This window comes from Lonchura striata, chromosome 2, assembly GCF_050655825.1.
Source record: "Lonchura striata isolate lonStrDom1 chromosome 2, ASM5065582v1, whole genome shotgun sequence".
In the NCBI taxonomy this organism is placed as follows: domain Eukaryota; kingdom Metazoa; phylum Chordata; class Aves; order Passeriformes; family Estrildidae; genus Lonchura; species Lonchura striata.
Window position 1 is genome coordinate 97475683 of NC_140704.1, and position 18837 is coordinate 97494519.

Consider the following 18837-nt stretch of genomic DNA (forward strand, 5'->3'; position numbering starts at 1 on the left):
AGCTGGCTGAGCACACAGGTGGGAACACTGACAGATCAATAACATCTATTTCAAGAGCTGAGGTTTGACAGGCAACTTGTGAGAAGATTTCCTGTAAACATGCTTGTACCAATTCTTTGGGCACTCTCAATACCTACAAGTTACCCAAATTGAACAGTAAAGTGGAAATTCTGCATCAGGTTCAAAAGTGACCACTGAGAAAAATAATCTGCCAGGGAGTCTATAAAAAAAGCAGCTTTCACTCTACTAGGACTCCTGAACTACTGAGCACTTTCCTCCAGGGCATGAGGCTTCTTAGGGTGCTTGACAAATGCCTTTATAAAAAGGCTGAAGGAGCAATTGATTAGTCTTCCCCTTCTAGCAGATGAGAAAAGATGATGATAAACAGTATGTGCTCCTTCCGCCCACTGAAAATACTAAAGCAACCTTTTATTTTATTCCAATTGGGGAAAAAAATCCAAATTACACGGCCCAAAGTTATAAGAAAATAGTAATAGAAAGATAGCTAGCTAACATACAAATCTACTGAGAAGAAAAATTAAGTGTGGCACCTTTGCATGTAGCGACAGAAAACCTCAGCTTTAGTTATTTCTGCATGTGAGAGAGATGGTAACACATCTGTCTACAGACCTTAAGTTGCTCGTCCACTACCCTTGTGACTTCTCCAGCCATGGATTCAAGTGTCTCTTGGATTGGATTGGAAAGTGAACCATTTGCTCCTGCCCAAGCAGCTCCTCCAAGGTGATACAGATTTGGTAAAAGCTGTAAGACAGGAAGAGTACCTTCAGAAAATAGGCTGATCACTGTCTTCAAACCAGAGCAAACAGCAGGAAATGTCTTTGGCCAAAACAAAGTCTTCATAAATTAGAATTTTCTTATCACTTTAAATACTACCTACAGCTGGTCATCTGAAGAAAATGCTCTTTTGTGGCACATACTATTATTTTCAATGCCCGGAAAGAGAAAAGCTGCAAGCACACGCAGAGCTGCTCTCAGCACTGCCAGCGTGCTGGGAAAGGCTTACTGTTTTGGAGTTCTTAGCATCCCGCATCAGCCGTTCCGCACATTTGACATCCTCCTGTACAGCATCCACACCACAGTTCCTTAAAGAGTTGAGATGATCTTGCACTTTTACACATATTCTGTCAATCATCTACTTGAACAAAAGAAATACAAAAGGTAAAACATCAGAACGTTGGTCAAACACAACCTTAATCCAGTCCAGGTAGAAAATCAATAGTAGCATGATGAGATTTGCAGTGACAATATAAAAACCTGGAAAGGCATGATAAGACCTTGGCAGTATGTCAATACTATTGAAGGAAAGAACTACATCTCATAAAGACACCCCTAAGCATTGCAAAATAAATAACCATCAGGAAAAATAAATGCTGTGGAATATTTCCTCCACAGTAACCTCCAGGATAACTGCAAATAATCAACAAATTATACTATTTAACTGTTACTCTGGTTTTTGGATCAAATTTAATGCTGAAAATGTTGTTGATATACCTAAGACTATGGATTTAAAGGTCTCTGAATTGTTAAGAAGTTCAGAGAGTAAAAGAAAGCTCAGTTCATTCAACAACCACTAACAGCAATTTCTCCAGTCTAAGCAAAATACAACTGTGCAGGCTTCTGCAGTATCTGTTTAAAATGTAAATATTCCTAGTTGCAAGGGAATTAAAACTATCAAAGCAGAAGTTTCCATCAGACATTTCACAGTGGGATAAATTGAACTTAATCTGTACCCGCAAGACAATTCATTCAACACGCTGCAAATGCAGGGCAGGTGGTATATCTGTATTTTACAAGACAAACCACCAACAATGCCTGACACACAGTCAGCTTTGATTAAGATATATGAGGCAGGGAGATATAATAGTTAAAAGTCTTTATCAGCCCACTTAGCATACATTAGAACTGGATATTTGACATTTTGAAGCAACATCTGAGTGCATGCACCATCATGTAAAGTCTACAGTTCTAGCATCTTATATCATTAGCAATGAGAACTGAAATAATTTCACAGCATGCTCCTTTTTGGATCCACATGAATCTCTCTCTTCAAAGGGTTTTGGCTGGGTATTTTTTTACAAGTACAAAAAGCTAATTAATTATTAGATAGTAGAAAGTCTCATTGGGACATCTGGACAGAAAAAAAATACATTCTGGGAATAATAATGCAATTTTATCACACAACAGAGTCTTTTTCAGCTCTCTTTTAAAACTGGTTTTAATATCCATCCTTATTGTACACAATTTAATACATAAATCAGTAAATATATTTTGAAATAACAAGAAATTACATTTCCTGAAACCTGGTATGTATCTGGTGTTGGAGAAAAGCACAACCAAAACAAGCTATAAAAAAAATCTAAACTTATTTCATATAGAGATTGTTTACTTGGGGAGAAAAAGTGGCATTGAAGCAGAAAAATTACTAGAATGAAACAACTGCTCTTGCAGTCTTTAGTGCCAGTATATCTCCATATACCATTTTCTCTCTCAAAAGGTTAGAGTACAATTTCCGGTTCCAGTAACAAAACATGGTCCCATTAAATTGTAATAACAAAGGCAGAGCACAAGCAAACCAAACCATTCCTGGTTTCAACACTAGTTTACTTAGCAATACCTTGAGTTTTTCTCTACATGCTACTGCTATGCAGAAGACCTTCATTTCACAAATGCTTTGCTTCCAAATTGTCATTGATAATTATTATTTCTTGGGAAACAGTATAACCCATGAGGCACATCTTAAAATTACTCTGAATGAGAGAGGACTTCCTCCCCAAGCAGGTTTCAGGCACTGAGATGTCCATTAAGTAACAAATTCTCACCTGCTGAGTGGTGCTAGTGACAATGCCTTGCTGCAGCCGATATGCTTGCTCCTGTAGGTACTTCCTGGTCTCATGGTTACGAAGCAAGTAGTTTTCTATCTAAAAAAAAAAAAAAAACAACAAACAAACAAAAAAAGGCAGAAAAAAGTTAGATTAGGAAACTGATTTGACTATTTGTTTTCAATTTTATTGCTGTGTCAGAATTGGGGACTGACAAGAAAAGCTGCCTAATTATTTATCATCTGCAAACTTTATTTTGTGTGCATTGGTGCTTAAAAACCACATTAATAAATACTAATTCACTCACAAACTAGTGAAACATGGTTAAATATTGTGGTTTTGCCAGTGTTTTCTGAAAAAGTATTCTATTTTGAACAATTTAGCAAGTTATGCTGACTAAAGATTAGATTCTGGTTTGAGAAATATTTGAATATTTAACTGTTAGGTGTTGTAGAGATCATGATGACTCAAGATATTTGATTCATTTCTTTTCAATGTCTTTGGCTTGCTGCAAGGACACAGATTTGAACAGCAGTATGTCTGAAGAGAAAATAAACTATCTAAAAGTGCTTAAGTGATAGTGCAGCCTCAGTTCACATGTTGGTTCATTAAAGCCAAGCAGTACAGAAGCACTATTTAGAGACGAGTGATTCCTGCTTACAGGCCACCACAATTGTCAGCAGCAGTACACACCCACCATCAGCCAGCTTCGATACACAGGGTAACCCCCTAACCCCACTCTCTCAAATTTGGTGAAGCCAAAACCACCTATTAACAACCTGTTCAAGGTTCATCAAAAGTGATGCATCTGGTCTGAAAGAGGGGAGGAAAGGCTGAATGAAGTGGCTAGCAGGTTGTGAGGCTGAGATCTGTGGGGATAGCTGCCTTTGAGGTGGCAGCAGCAGCAGCAAGAATTGCAACACCCAACCATGTCCCAGAGCAAATCCCTGGGCTTATCCAGTTTCCCCACCCCAAGTCAAGTCTGCTGTAGAGACACCCGAGCTCAGGAGGGCGGCTGCTGTGTCCATCAGTCAGTCAGTGCCGTTTTCCCAGCACCAGGCTCAGTCCATGCAGGGGGGCTTGCCTCCTCACCTGCAGGGAACACACCTGGGTTGTGTTCACAGCACCACTCCTGACACTGATATCTTTTCTAGGAGGTAACTTCCTTGTGTTGTGTAAAGAAAGCCTGAACCACATGTTAAAACAAACTCAGGGTCTAACAGTTTTAGCAACCTTGATATGAGTAAAAGGAAAAGCTCTTTGTACATAGTGCCTAATTAACACACAGAATTTAAATCCCTGTGGCCAGAAGCTTCCCAGTATTTTTTTCAGAAATGCACCTACCAGTCTAGATATGAACCAGGCCAATTATATTAAATGAGATGTAAGAAATACGTCCATCCCCCATGAATCAGATTTTTAAAAGCAGAATTGAGAGAATTTTCATGCATCAAAGAAAAAGATACTAACTACCAGCACTTCTCCCTGTAATACTCAAATTAACGAAAACAAGGATCATAGACATTTGCTTTTTAATCACAGTTATCTGTAAGAACTATTTATAACATTTTTATGGCCTTACCGTGGCTGAAGAAAAACTACTCATTAAAGAGATGTGAAATGTATCCCTCCTAATTGAGCAGGAGGCTTGTTTGGAGCTCACAAGATTTATCATATTAAAACTCAGCTGGGAGTTTTAAAACTCGTGCAAGTGGAACACTACAGATACTGTCAACACCTTTTCATCCAAAAGAAAATGCTGGTGCAGTTGCTTACTTAGGGCAACACAGTGTGTGAATTTTATATGTACAATATAAAACACAGGCAGTAAATGTTTTCATCCTCCCTCAAACTGAAGAGCACCCTTTGTCTTGTACAGAGCTGACTGCACCTTTTATGCCAATATAAAAAGCATGCACCAGTAATTCTAAACATTTGATAATACCCACAGGCACATATGTAACAAACATGTAGTTTCTAACTCTCTCTTTCATAGTCAAGCACACAGTAATACCAGGTCTAGTTTGCATATTTTTAGTTATGATATTCTGACACTACACTACACTGCATTCCATCAGCCTTCACTCCCATCATTCTGTGGAATAAAAAGCTCTTGCAGCACTTGATTACCATGTATATGTCTATGCAAAACAAACAATCCTTGAATCCAGCATGGAGTTCCTATTCAGCCAAGCATGAAGTCTCAGTCACTTAAAATGACTATATTTTTGCTGGTTTTATTTCTGTTCATTGGTGGCATATGCAATACCTTTTGCAGTGCCTCTTCTGTTTTCTCAGGGTTTGTTTTGAGTGCTTGGGAGGCATCATTCATTGGTATAGGCATGAATCTCAATGTATAATTCCTAAAGGAAAAAAAATGATGGTGAAAGTTAATCTAATTACTGTATATCTTTGTAATCACTGTACTTTTTTATGAAGAAAAACCTAGAAGGGAGACATAAAGTGCATCCAGCTTGTCCATGGAAGGTACTAAGAAAGTATTTTTCACATTTTTTAGTGGAATAGCTGGAAGTATACATGCTCTTTTTTGCTGCTAATTCTTTACTACCAGACAGAGGGGTAGATTTTGAAAAACAGTTATATGGTCAATGTCCAGTGGTTGCTGATTAAAAGCCTACCTGCCCTCTGTAGCTCTGTGCACATGGTTAGATTATTTTTGTGTATCTAAACAGAACAGGAATCAGTGCCTGCTGGCAACTGTATCAGATCTAAGACTAAATGGAAATACACAGTAATAGACAGATAGCAACTAAGAGACTGAGTTTTGAAAATTTACTATTTAATAACTTCTTGTGTTTACAACAATTTGAAGACACTTGCTGAATTTTTCATAAAAAGCTGACAAAACAAGCATAGCATCTCCACATTGCTTTACACAAACAATTGCTCCCTGCATTTTTCTTATTTGCTTGCAAAATATTTCTGCAGCTGTGTCCATCTGCTGCAATAAGAGATAAAAGACAGGGAGTTTGGTCCCAAGTCAAAATGACATTTAAACTCTGAGAACATAAACTGACTATCATGACACAGTTATACTTAAAATGGACATACAGTGGTATGTCCACACAACTTCAGACCTGAATAATTGGGGAGGGGGGAAGAGCAGGAGGTTTTTAAAACCTGGAAAGGAAATAATTATTTATATTTTCAATTAATTTCCTTTTATTTCCAGCAAACATTTCTTTCTCCTCCTTCTGCAAACATCCCAATAACTGTCTGTTCCTATTCCATCCAGAGCTACACAAATATATTTGGAACCCTCTATTCTGGAGCACTTTAAAGCTGGCAATTTCAATTGTGTCACCACCACTGATGACAGCAGACCACACTACTCCCAATAGCAGACACCTTAAATAGTGTGAAATTCCAAGCTTCTTTCACTTCTTCTCCCACCAGGTGCTTGGACACATGCAGCACCATTCTCTGAAGGGCAGTGTCCTCCTGAACTGCAAACACATCAATTCCTCATTGATACCACCCAACATTTTACTTGAAATGATAATGGAAGGCTTGTATGTTTCTTCCCCAATGCAAACATGGTATAGACTGTCAGTTGTCAGTCTACAGCATCCGTCAGAAATTTAACTCTTCTTTCTAGTTGTCTTGCCCTTCAAAAGAACATTGCAAACTATACAGACCCTGTTATGTGTCCTCATGTAATACTAACCAGCGTCTACCATCACGGGGAGAATTTTTAAATGTCAAAGATACTGAGCTCAAAGACAGAATATTACAGAACTTGCTGATTGCCTGACAGGTGAAGTATTTATTTAGTTAAAAAAAAAAAAAAACAAACCAGAAGGTAGATTTCTAAGGATCTCTGCAGCTGTTTGACATTTAATACGTCCCAAATCTGCAATTGCCAGCTCTCATGCTAAATTCAATTTAATCAAAGGCTTAGTGCACCCTCCCTCACACATATGGACACACAGAGCTGAAGGAGGGTAAATGAAAGGTAAAGAGATTTTCATGGACACACAGTCACAGAGGCAAAACTTGAGAAGACCACTACCCTAAGGGAGGAAGGAAATCCTCTGTACTTGGGTTGCTTTCAGATACACAGTATTATTTTCATCTAAGAATTTACCAGCCCTTAGGGGAAAATATCAAGAATTTAAAGCTCACTTTTCAACTTTACCGTTATGCTTTGTTTTTCTCTTTTTCCTTGAAGTCTAAAATATTCCCCCATTCTTCTTTTTATTAACATTCCACTTGTCTCTTGTAAAAGAGTACATTTTGCTACAAACTCAATAATCCAGTAACTTCCTAACACATCAATATACTCAGCAAAATACCTATATTTAAAGGATGTTAAATTTCAGAGAGGTGCTCAAAGACTGTAGAAGGATGTCCCAAAAGAGGTCCCAAAACCCTCTTCTACATACAACATGTGTGACAACAGTCTTACATTTCAATACAGTATTTCCTCTGTAGTAACTTCTGATCCACACACTATGTATGCTCTCTGCTGCAGTGGAGATTTTACTTACAGGAATAAGATCATCTGTTTTTCAGGTCAGGGTGTGTGAACTTCACATCACTGCTAAGGGAAGAATTCATAGCCCTCTAACAAACTCCAGCATTTCTCCTCAGTTACTAGAACATCAGCTATTTCTTCAGCCAGTCCATATAGAAAAAAAAAAACTTTCAGAAATGAACACGAGAAAATGCTGTAGAGTCCTGTGACAGAGGGGGCTCTAGGCTGCAAAAGCACATGTTTATCTTCATATTAAAATTACAGAGATACAAGACCCTGCTTATGGCCAAGCTGAATAGGATGCCCACTGTTCTCAAATGCTCTCCTGAACTGACATCTGTAAGGGACTCTGCAGAAAATCTCAGGACTTCACAACACCTGTCTGGGACACCCCTGGGCCAAAATCTGCCAACAGCCATGCTCCTGGAATTCCCTTACAGAAATAACATTTTTAAACAGCAACAAGCAGACAAAGAAAAGCTGGGAGAAGGGGAAAGAAAAAAAAATCTTCCAATTACTTCAGCCCATTTTAAAGTCTGCTACAAATCCCCTCAGCCTCCTGCCCATACTGCTAAAGCCTACTTTTCTTCTTGTTTTGTGGTTTGGTGGATGACTACTTTTCTTAAGATCATAGAACATGGAATACATATCCTCAAGCATCTTCAGTATATTTCATTCTATTTTGAGCAATGGTTCTTTTCTACAGAACATTGATGACTTCAGGTACTTTTAGGAAACATATGGTGAAGAATATTCTCAAAATGTGATCTTCAAGATGGATTGTTTACAGCCTAATTGTTTTCAGCCAGTACTGACAGTCCATCTCTTCACGTTTAAACCTTTGTTGCTTGTGGCTTAGTTTGTGATGTTATCAATGATTTTGACAATTTAAAAATGTTTAAGGCAGCACAAAATGACCTCAGCTTCCAAGTTAAATAAATGAGCTGTCACCCGGAAACAGTACAGCGTCAAATAATTAACTGTGGCATTCTGGGGGTGGTTTTGTTTAGACTACTTGCTTTTGCCTCAGGATTTCCACCCCTTCTCTATTTACTCATCCAAACACTTTGGAACAGAGAAATAAAGCTGATGCTAACCATCAACATACCCTTGTTGAAAACAAGGGTATTTCTTTTCCTACCAGACTTCCCCATGCTATTTGCCCTTTGGCAGAGAAATGTAAGTTGACAAATAACCTTTGCAAATTATTATTCACTGCTATCAATGGAATCACTGCAAGATTTGCCTAATTATACATCATTTATCTAATTTCCCACATCAGCACAATTGAATTCATTTCAAAAGCGAGTATATAAACTACAATAGTTTCACAAAACAAGTAACTTCATAAGCTCTAACCTCATGACCCCTACAAGGGTTGAGATGCTCCCTTAAGTAATTATACAGTTTTACAAGATACCTTGTCTAGAACATAGCAATTGTAGGTTACATTCACATTCCAAAGAGAGCCTTTGCTACTGTCTGAGGGATTCAATGATGTGAAAAATGTCAACTGCTGCTTAATTTAAATCTGTAATTCTTCTCTCTTAAGAAAAGTAATAATAACATATAAAGAAATGTGATAGAGGTGGAGGGACATGAAAGCAATTTAACAGCTATCACTGGTAATGGCTGCATCTCTGAGTAAACTCATAGAAGCAAAATGACCCAGACCATAGCAATTACAGAGAAAAACTGCAGTTCCTGAGATCATCACTATTATTTTCAACTTGCTAGGGGAAAGAAAAAAGTCAGACCACAAAGGCCCACTTCAGTAATTTTCTGTTATTATGTACAGCTTCATTCACTAGAATAGAATTTCTGCACACCATCAACACAAGAGAATGAAGCAAAGAGAAAATATTACCAAATTCAGAATTTTAATGCTAAGAGCAGAATTCAAGGACCTTATAGCAGAGTATGGATGAAAGAGCCACAGAGCCTCTTCCCATCCTTTTGAAGGATGTGAAGTCATGAATTTTCCTTTAAATTAAACATCCTGATGCTTAAAATTGAGAGCACTCAACATCTTCAAGATCGTATTGACTGCGGTGGGAACTGCAGCTGCTCAGATCATTCAGGATCTCTGGCCTCTTCATCAGACATTCAGTTAGTTGAGACTTACTTTTCCAGCGCCACAGCTATGTCCTGGAAGCCCTGTGCAGTGATGTTATTCTTGTCCCATATTACAGTTCTGAGAGGTGGTGGGAAGAGGAAAGAAAAATAGAAGTTAAACAAGAACCACCAAATAAATCCATAATGAAACTTTGCACATTGAAATAACACACTGCTGAATATTCAAAATTGCAGAAGGCAGCACTTAAAAAACTTGTCTTAGACACTAAATCCTTCAAATTACAGAAATTGTGGACAAATACCCAAAATCCAGGCTCCATTACTTTAAGGGGGACTCTACTGCATTTTCTATCACTAATATAAGCACATTACTTTTCCAAAACACAATTAATAGAAAGATTTGGACATAAGTTCCTGGTTTTTTTGAGGAATAGCATAAAAACCAAAGGTCAAATGTCAGCTTTGCAAGGCCATACTGAAAAAAACCCAGAAATTTGCAGTAACTGGTCAATCTCTGTTCCACATAGCAAACATGTGTTTTAAAAATTCATGCTGATCAGAGGTCAAAATTTGCAGGCTATTACACATTCAACCCTGCACTAGGCTCCTCACACTGTTCATATGATTCCACATGCAACACAAGTAGCTGCCAAAATAAACCATTAGGTTAGGTGCATAAATTGTAGCTCTTTTGAATACACAGTAATGATGAGAGTGATCAAGCCTTCCCCTCCTCCCCCAGTCCAGACCACTCAAGCAGACTGCCTGGCAATTTGCAAACACATGTTCAAAGATCTCATTAGTAGGCAAAAGAGACAGACAAGCAGATAAATCTTGCTTCTGCTAGAGCATCAGTTGTAGCTGTTCTTAAAAAAAAAGGCACAAAACCAAACAAAGATTTCTGGTGTTTAAAAGAGAAAAAAATAAAAAGATAGATGCCATGCTTTCACACATATTGACATCCTTCTGTTGTTGCAGAATTATCCCTCTGTTTTTTAGATGAAAGATAAAGCAAGGAGGAGAGATTCTACACTCACTCTGCAAGCATCAGATATGCTAAGGGTCAAATCTTGAATATTTCTGCCACTGGAAAGTGTGTTTATATTTCTACCTGGGTGTCATTTTATAACATATTTGGCAGAGCCAGTTACCATTGCATTATTCAGTCTGTAATCACACCACAGACTGTGGTGACATTATGTCATTGTGACATGCAGCATACTGTGAAATGTTTCAGTCTGCCACCCTGATATGTATCAAGACTTTGCTTCTTAAGATAGTGTGGTCATTTCAGGTTAATACATTCAATAAACCTAAGCCATCCCTCCAGTGCTTTCTTGACATTTTTAATATTCAGTTGGGGCATAGCAACACAACGGCCAGAGGATCCCTGCCTCTGAACCAAATAGCCAAGACTGCTTGGGGGAATTTCTTATCCTCCAGGGAACAAATACTTGGAGACAAAGTAAAAAGTGGTCTTTTTACACCGGCAATGCACTGAGGAATGTTCATCTGCACAGTCTTACGAGGAGGAGGGAGAATTATCTTTCCTATGAGGGTGACATATTTAGAGGTCTCCATCCAGATTTACTATGATTGAAGGTTTTAATGTTTGTGAAACACATGCTGGATAGAAAAAAAGTGATACTCTCAAGCCACCAGTGCCAGACATGCTAAAAAGCAGTGAAGTTGTTGGGCAGATGAAGTTGCAAAGAAGATATGCCAAAGTCCATCAACACAGTAGGAAGGGGAGAAGGGAAGGATGGATGGTCCATGCTGCTCCCCATTCTGAATTCCACATGCTCTTAGTTCTACAAATTGACACTTAAGAAGACAAAGAATAATTTACTTCAGTTTCCTACCCAAATATCAGAATTTTCTCTGCTGGGAAAGTCTCCAGTAAGAAAGACATAGCAGGAGAGAAGAGAATAGCTAAGGACTGGAATTGAATTCCCAGGGAAATCGTAGAATCTCGGTACTTGCAGATCTTCAAAACCTGCATGCACAAGTCCCTAAGCAACCTCAGATAGCTTTAAAGTGGCCCAACTTTGAGAAGTGGACTTAATTGAGAGCTCTGTAACAATGTAATTTTTTTCTGTCATTCCAGAAATTTGGAAAGTCTTTTGATTCCAACAAGAGGCCTTTCTGTTTAAATGTAGAAAATTTTCCTCAGTTTCAGTTAAGGAAAAGTTTTTGAAGGGACAACTTGCTTATTTTGTTTTTCTGTTGTTATTTTCCTTTCTCTTAAGAAAAAGAAGAATGAGAATCTTTCCAAATAAAGACACTCTTAAGTGGCTGTACATAGAAAGGTTCTGAAGAGAAATAGATTGAGAATAAGCCCCCAACTTCAGTATTATTAAACCACTGTTTACTGCAAATACATTTCCCTTACCTGAGTTTGGTGTTTATCTGTAGGGCTTTTGCCAGCATCTTTGCTCCCATATCTCCCATGGCATTTCCACTAATATCCACTTTTGTGAGAGAAGTATTGCTACCCAAGGCATTAATAATGATGGTGACCTCAGTCTTCAGCTTGGAATCTGCGAGGGACAGTGACTGTAGAGGCTGTGGATCATAGAAAAGGCACTGATAACAGAAGCTGATAATGCACTCATTCCTCAAGCACCAACTAAAAGAAGTTACAAGTTTCCAAATTCTTGGGGACAGCAGTAAACATCAAAGAGATGTCTGTGTTAGCTGCAGATCCTACAACACATGATAAATTGGGAGTTAATAAATTAGAGCACAGGTGTCAAACACATGCACACAAGCAGATTAATTTGTAACACCCTGTGAAAAAATTATTTTCAAGTGGCAGTGCCTCCAACTTCCTGAGTTCTACTAAGTACAGAATATTGTGTAAACCTCAAAAAAGGCAGATAACAACAACCAGCTTACAAGACAACTTCAGTGCCCAGTGGGTTTTGCTTAACCAGCATTCGTATTTTCAGTGAGAGATAAAAAGTATCTACCACTCCCCTTCTCTCTCTCAGGCTGAGAGATTTGCCCAAGGGCAAATTAGAGTCCAAGGCATTGTTAAAACATAAACAGTTCCCTTAAAGTGATTTATTATTGTTACTTCAACTTTAGGAGTGATTTTGCATATTGTTCTTTCAACAAAGATAAAATTGTAGCAGGTCTGAAATTCAAAGCAGTATTGAGTATCTATTACAATTATTAAGTCAATAAATATTATTAACAATGGTGTTTTGACATCCATAACTACAATAACTTTCAGTGACTTTATTTTTTTATGAAGCATATTAAGCTGAAACTACCTTATTTGACTTAAGCAAGTCAGACTCAAAAAAACCTTTTCTAAAAATGCCCATATTTCCTCCACTCTCAGTGCCCCCAACACTCAAGAGCAGCACCTCAAGAACCACAGTCAATCTATCCCCAGGCCTTGCATAGATATTGCAGCTCATAAAGGCATAATTTGTCTTTGGTGATGAATGAGGACCCCACAAAACATTTCCCTTGCTCAGGTGTGAGTCCACAGAGAGGAGTGTATCGTCATTATACACCCACTTAGGCACATATTGAAGGATGAAAGTTTGGAGCCTAAAATCCTCAAATAGCCAGCATAGGAAAATCAACATCTCATAACAATGAGCCACAGTACTTATGTTAGATCAATGAAAATAAACCAACCAGACTGTGCACACCTTCTAAGATCCAAGGTACTTGCATCATGCCTGCTATACAATGGGATCTGACTCTCTAGACACCATTGGATAACAGTGATAACCAAAAATCTTGCAACAATGCAAGAAATGCACTTACTAATGAGGAAAAGCACAAAAATTTGGAGGCACAGCAGGCTGATAATTATAAAGTCTAATAATAACACAAGCCACATGCTGGTTTTATTTGAAATGGAAGTTATTAAATTACTATGCTAATGCCCTTAATCTGTTTTTGAATTTTATTGCACAACATGAAGACGAATGTAAAGAATTATTAAGAATTTAAAAGCAATATTAACAGAAAAATGCTAACATCACATTTAGAATGACACTCAAGATCTCTTGACAGAAGTCTGAGAAGCCCTTTTGCTGACAGATTCACAGTAAAGCAGCACCATGCAGCACTAGGAGAAATCAGCAATAAACTTGTGAATGTGAGATTGTTTCTGTTTTTCATGTGTCATTTTAGAAATGGGCATTGGAGTAACTGAGCTGCACGTGATCCCTCCTACATAATTTTTCTAAATCTAAATTATCCTCCCAGGAAACTTCTTGCATTCCATCACTGACAAAATAGTATATGACTGAAAATGCTTCTGTACTGTATTTTGTAAGGATTGACAGCTATGCACCACCTAAATATTAATGAAATTATCTGATCATTACATCAAGAATCCCAAATAAAACAATAGCAAGCAAAAAAAAAGGAAACATCCAAACCAAATCCCCCAAAAATATGGGCAATATACAAACACTTCTTTTATCACCTTAACAGTTTTAGCTAGATATTGAGAAAACAGAAGTCTAAGGACCACTTTCAGTGTCCCTGCTACAGAAAGCAGGTACTTTACCAATACAGAGAAAATGCCTTACCACAATCTTTTTAAGGAAGAGGAATTCTTAAAGTACAAATATACAATTAGAAATGGCATTATTGTATCCATTGATTCAAACTTCTGCGGAAAAAATCCCTAAGAATTAAATCAAGCTAAATTTGTTTTTCCTAAGAACAAAAATTATATAAAAACCCTCAAAAAGCCAATTCTGCACCAAACACTGTACTAACAACTAAAGATATTCATCACTAGAAATTCACTGCACCTATGCAGGAGTGATGACCACTCTGAGTAACAACACTGCATACCTGCAGTGTAACATCTATTTTTGCAACAAGAAATGGAATGGCACAGTAATAATACATTTTAATGGTCTGCACAGTATAGCAACTATGTATATAGAAAAGACATGGAAAGAACAAAAAAAAAAAAAAAAAAAGAAAGAAACTAAATATTACATTTTCATTTATATAAAACACCTGTGAAGTTCTGCTATGTAAGTTACTACTACTGCTTTTAAATGATGCAGAATTACATTTGGATATCACTCCATTTTAACAGTCATAGAACCAAGCCACTGTTTGAATAATTTTACTCATGACTCACATTAACACAGCAACAAAGCTATTTAAAATGTGCATAAATACATGAAGAAGCATTTAGAGATGATTATTTTAGATTAAAGCCACTTGCTTCAGCTTTCCATGCAGACAATGTGCAGTCCCTAAACTGTGCAGTGTGCTCTAGGCAACATCACACCCTGATCTCTACAACTGCATCTTAAATTTTTAATCTCGTGTGGCAGCAAATGCATACTATTGCAAGAACGAGGACCACCCCATTTAAGATTCAAAACCAAACCGAAATAGCTAGAGACCTAAAATAATTATCTAGCATTGAAATACAGTAAGGACAATCCTAGGCAGCTTTCTGCAACATATTCTTCCCACAGTGCTACAGTATCTGTCCTCAACACTTTTGCTGCTAGGAGATAGTTCACACTGGTTTTAGCACTTAATGAGACAGAAAAAACCAAGATTCCTTCACTGAAGAGGATTAACAAGAGAAAATAACACATGGAAAGAAGAAGCAGGGTAACCCCAAAAGGATCATATGCTATATCCCAAATGTTAATGTGTGACATGAAGGAGAGACATTTATTTTACGTATCTAAATGAAACAACTTTTTGGTGAATTATTTCATTATAACACTCTTTGAAAACAGGATGAGAATACATTGTGTAGGTTAGGTCAGGAAAACACAGTGGGTAAGAATTACAGGAGCACATCTGACCAGTGTATAGTGTAAAAGGCAAAAAGTAGAACTGCAAACAATGTTGAGAAAAGAAAAGGAATGCAAAAAATGGAAGCTAATGATGCAAAGGAGAGTGAGCTGCAAGAATGGTACACACAAAATTTAGCAGCTACTTTTTTCCATTACCTGGAAGCTTCAAAAATAGAGCCAGGGAAGATAAACAGAAGGTTGTAAAACTTTAAATAGAAATAATACAGTGAAAATTGAAATTTTTGTTCTTAAGAAAAGATAGCATGAAAAGAAGATTCTTAAAATATGGTGAAAACCCCAACAGCATATTTGAGAAGATGATTTAGGTACTGAAAGGACACAGAGTGCACTGAGGAGGTGTTTTAGGGTATGGTCTAAGTGGGAAGAAATGTTCATCTGCAACAGAGCACAGAAATAATGGAAACAGAAAACACACTAAATTACATTTGCTTGTGATTCAGTTCTTCAGGACAGCTGTGAAAGGATAAGCATGAGAAACAGGGCAGGACAGAGACAAATGGCCACACAGAAGCAGCAGGCAGTATCAGATTAAATGAAACCCCTCAGTTCAGGATCAACAGGAAAACGAAAGAAGGGGAAGGCAGTCCTGCAGCATTCCCTTTAAAGGCAGAGTAGGAGGAAGTGGTCACACAGCACAAAACAAAAAGGCCAGCTTGGTACAAGAAGTAACAGAGTTTCACCAATGCATTACTTAGCACGGCCCTACATCTAGCTTGTGCAAACGAGTACTTTTATTAGGGCGCTTTCATTACAGGCGTTGCCTCAATTAGAATCAGTTTTGGTATTTGTATGCAGAACTTTACCACTTCACACTGACTTTCCATGCTTTAAAGAATAAAATGTGCAGGAAGGCACAGAATCAAGAAATGCCAGTACCACTAAACCCATTTAAGAGGACAGAAAGAGCATAAAGGACTAGTTTAATAAATCACTTCAAATACAACTGAGAACTAAGAAAAAGGGAACATGGAATATGAGTCTAATGACCTTGCAAGGAAAGACACATTGGAAATCCTGGTTAAAACTGCCAGGACACAGACACAGATGGGAGAAGACAGCCAAGCAGTTAATATAGAGAGCATGAACTTGGAGGTGAGACAATAAAGACAATAGGAAGTAGCAGGTGTTCAGACAACCTGAGTCTACAGTTGGCTGTCTCTGAAGAATGAGGAAATCTTGCTTGGCACTTGCACAAGAAATCAGGGAGAAAGAAAGGACTAAGAGTAGATAAATAAAGATTGACAAGCATGAGAGTAACAGAGCATCTTAAGACCCCCCTTCTAACCAAAACTAGAATACCAAGAACAGGCAAGAACACAAATCCAACCACAGAAGTCTTTCAGAATAACAAAGGAGTATAGAAATTAAGGAAGTGGACAAGCATCCCAGCAAGGTATCCTGAAAAAGTTTTATGAAATTGCTCCCATGACTAAGAAAGGTAAAATCAGCACAGTGAATGGTTTATTTGCATCTTTTGAAGAAGGGAGGAGTTCTGAGAAATCACTGCAGTGACCTTGCATTTTGCCAAGGAAAAAAAAAAAAGTTAATACCCAAGAACAGCTATCAGGAAATAATGTGTTCCATAAATTAAAAAAAACCCAAACATTGTAATTGAGAACATTACCATTGTAATCACTTATCAGGACACAAAAGTTCTGAAAATTTCTGCCTAAAGGGCTGTATGATTTAGACATAAATAAGTTACACACATCCAACTATTTAAAATTAATATTTTTCAATGACCACAGATCCTAAGACTGTCCTCAGAAAATGTTCACCTACATGCCACAAGTTAATCCAAATTACAATTAAAAAAAAACAAATTCAAAATGTTGGATGTATCTGTGCAGGGTTTTGATCAAATCTTATGCAGCAAATTACCACAGTGAAGAAAATTATCAGAAATAGACTGTGAGGGTACAAATACACATGATGATAGTAGGCAGAAAGATACTCACTGAATCCTCGTCTTGAATCATCTGAACTAAATTATCAAGTACTGGAGTGAGATTTCTGAGGGAAGAAAAGTTAGGAAGATGATGAAATCAGCAGTTTCTCCTCATCCATTCTCTTGTTTTTTAGAAGAAAGAAAATCCTTACTTGGATTTCATGTTGTTAAAGTTTTTGCCTAATGCCAAATGTCTTATCGATCGGTTTTTACTAAGCCAGACTACAAGGGTTGAGAGGTCAGATTCTAGGCCTGTAAAGAATCAAATTAGATTAGGAATTAAAACACAGTTCCACAAAAGATCCAGACCAGATCCAATTACTGATGCTATATTCAAGTAATTATATCAGTGTACTAATTTCAAAAATGTGTGGAAAAATTTATCTTCTTCTATCTTTAAATATTTTTCTCATTAGTGTCTCTGCTTTTCTATGAGAATAAATGCCTTCTCTAAAATAAACCCTTTAAATCTCCATGCTAATCAGCTATTAAAGGCACCTCTCAGAAACACAGAAGAGAATTCAGTCCCTTATCCACAGTCCAACCACCCAAGGGTAGTTTCTCGCACTGTCAGGCAGAGTTTGAAGTTCCTTGGAGAATTCTGAAATCATGCTAATCACTATCTTAGTAGAGCTGTGTACCAACAATATTTCAAAGCCTTCAAAGGCCCGCAAAAAAGTTAACATAATACACTACAAATAAAATTACCTCAAAAACAAGGCAAATTTTATTCTACATCTAAGTAAAAGAAAATTAACTTTACTATTCCCAAGCTAGTTATGTATTTGAGGAGTCCACTAGCTAGATTACGGATTATTTAGAATTCAGATTCACAGCATAATTTAGATTTCAAATCTCTATCTTTATTTATAAAAATAAATCTTTTTGCCTAACTGGGCTGGATCTGTAGCTCTCACAGCTTTCCACTTGTCCATCCCACTCTTCTTAGACATTCCACTGTACTGGGAATCTGTTTCTGAAATACTTTTGCACTTGGATGATAGAGGGGCAAACACAGCAGGTGAATTCTTCCAGTTCATACATCTACACCTTGAATCTGCAAGATGAGAAGTGAGCTCATATTCCCAGGAATACCGGTGCTAGGAAACAGAGACTCCAAAGCAGAGATATTCCAAGACTTCTCCAAAGACTCAAGCAGGCCTTTTCTGACCTGAAACGCTTGACTTTTATCTCAAAATATTCCCCCTCAGCTTCATTCTGTATCAGACCTTTCCCTTTGTTCTTTCATTACACTTCCAATTCTCATTCAGCTTCTCATTTTCTTGTACTTAAACCTAATTTACTCTGGATCTAATATGAGCTTGGTGCCATTATTTTATTCTGCTCTGTTCCACTGATCTCAAACAAAAAACTTTTGAGGGTGCAGTTAGTCTTTTAATGTTTCTTAATAAGAGGTCTTGGTCTGAGACATTTCCATAAGCAACATGGCCAATAATCACAAAGCAAGAGCAACCATCCTTGCTTACACTCAGAGCTGAAACAAAAAGCATGTCTTGACTTGAACGAGCCTTCGTTCCTGTTCTATGTACTTACCATTGTCTGAAATATCTAGGCTGGTGATATTGTGTATTTCTGCTATGCATCCTTCCAAGACTTGTGCACCTCCAGATCTTAACTAGAGAC

General features: G+C 37.5%; 1 protein-coding gene across 11 annotated transcripts in view; it reads right to left on the minus strand.

Moving 5' to 3' along the window:
- The window catches only part of CARMIL1 (capping protein regulator and myosin 1 linker 1), a 195039-nt gene that overhangs the window by 50071 nt on the left and 126131 nt on the right, over positions 1 to 18837 (minus strand). For all 11 annotated transcript variants that reach the window (XM_085571838.1, XM_021528664.4, XM_085571839.1 and 8 more), the window contains 9 exons: positions 18748 to 18829; positions 17346 to 17445; positions 17204 to 17258; positions 11807 to 11979; positions 9464 to 9532; positions 5110 to 5203; positions 2841 to 2939; positions 1025 to 1153; positions 631 to 762 (listed from right to left, as the gene is read on the minus strand). In XM_085571838.1, coding sequence (XP_085427964.1) covers positions 631 to 762; positions 1025 to 1153; positions 2841 to 2939; positions 5110 to 5203; positions 9464 to 9532; positions 11807 to 11979; positions 17204 to 17258; positions 17346 to 17445; positions 18748 to 18829 — 933 coding nt within the window. The remainder of the gene's footprint in view (positions 1 to 630; positions 763 to 1024; positions 1154 to 2840; positions 2940 to 5109; positions 5204 to 9463; positions 9533 to 11806; positions 11980 to 17203; positions 17259 to 17345; positions 17446 to 18747; positions 18830 to 18837) is intronic.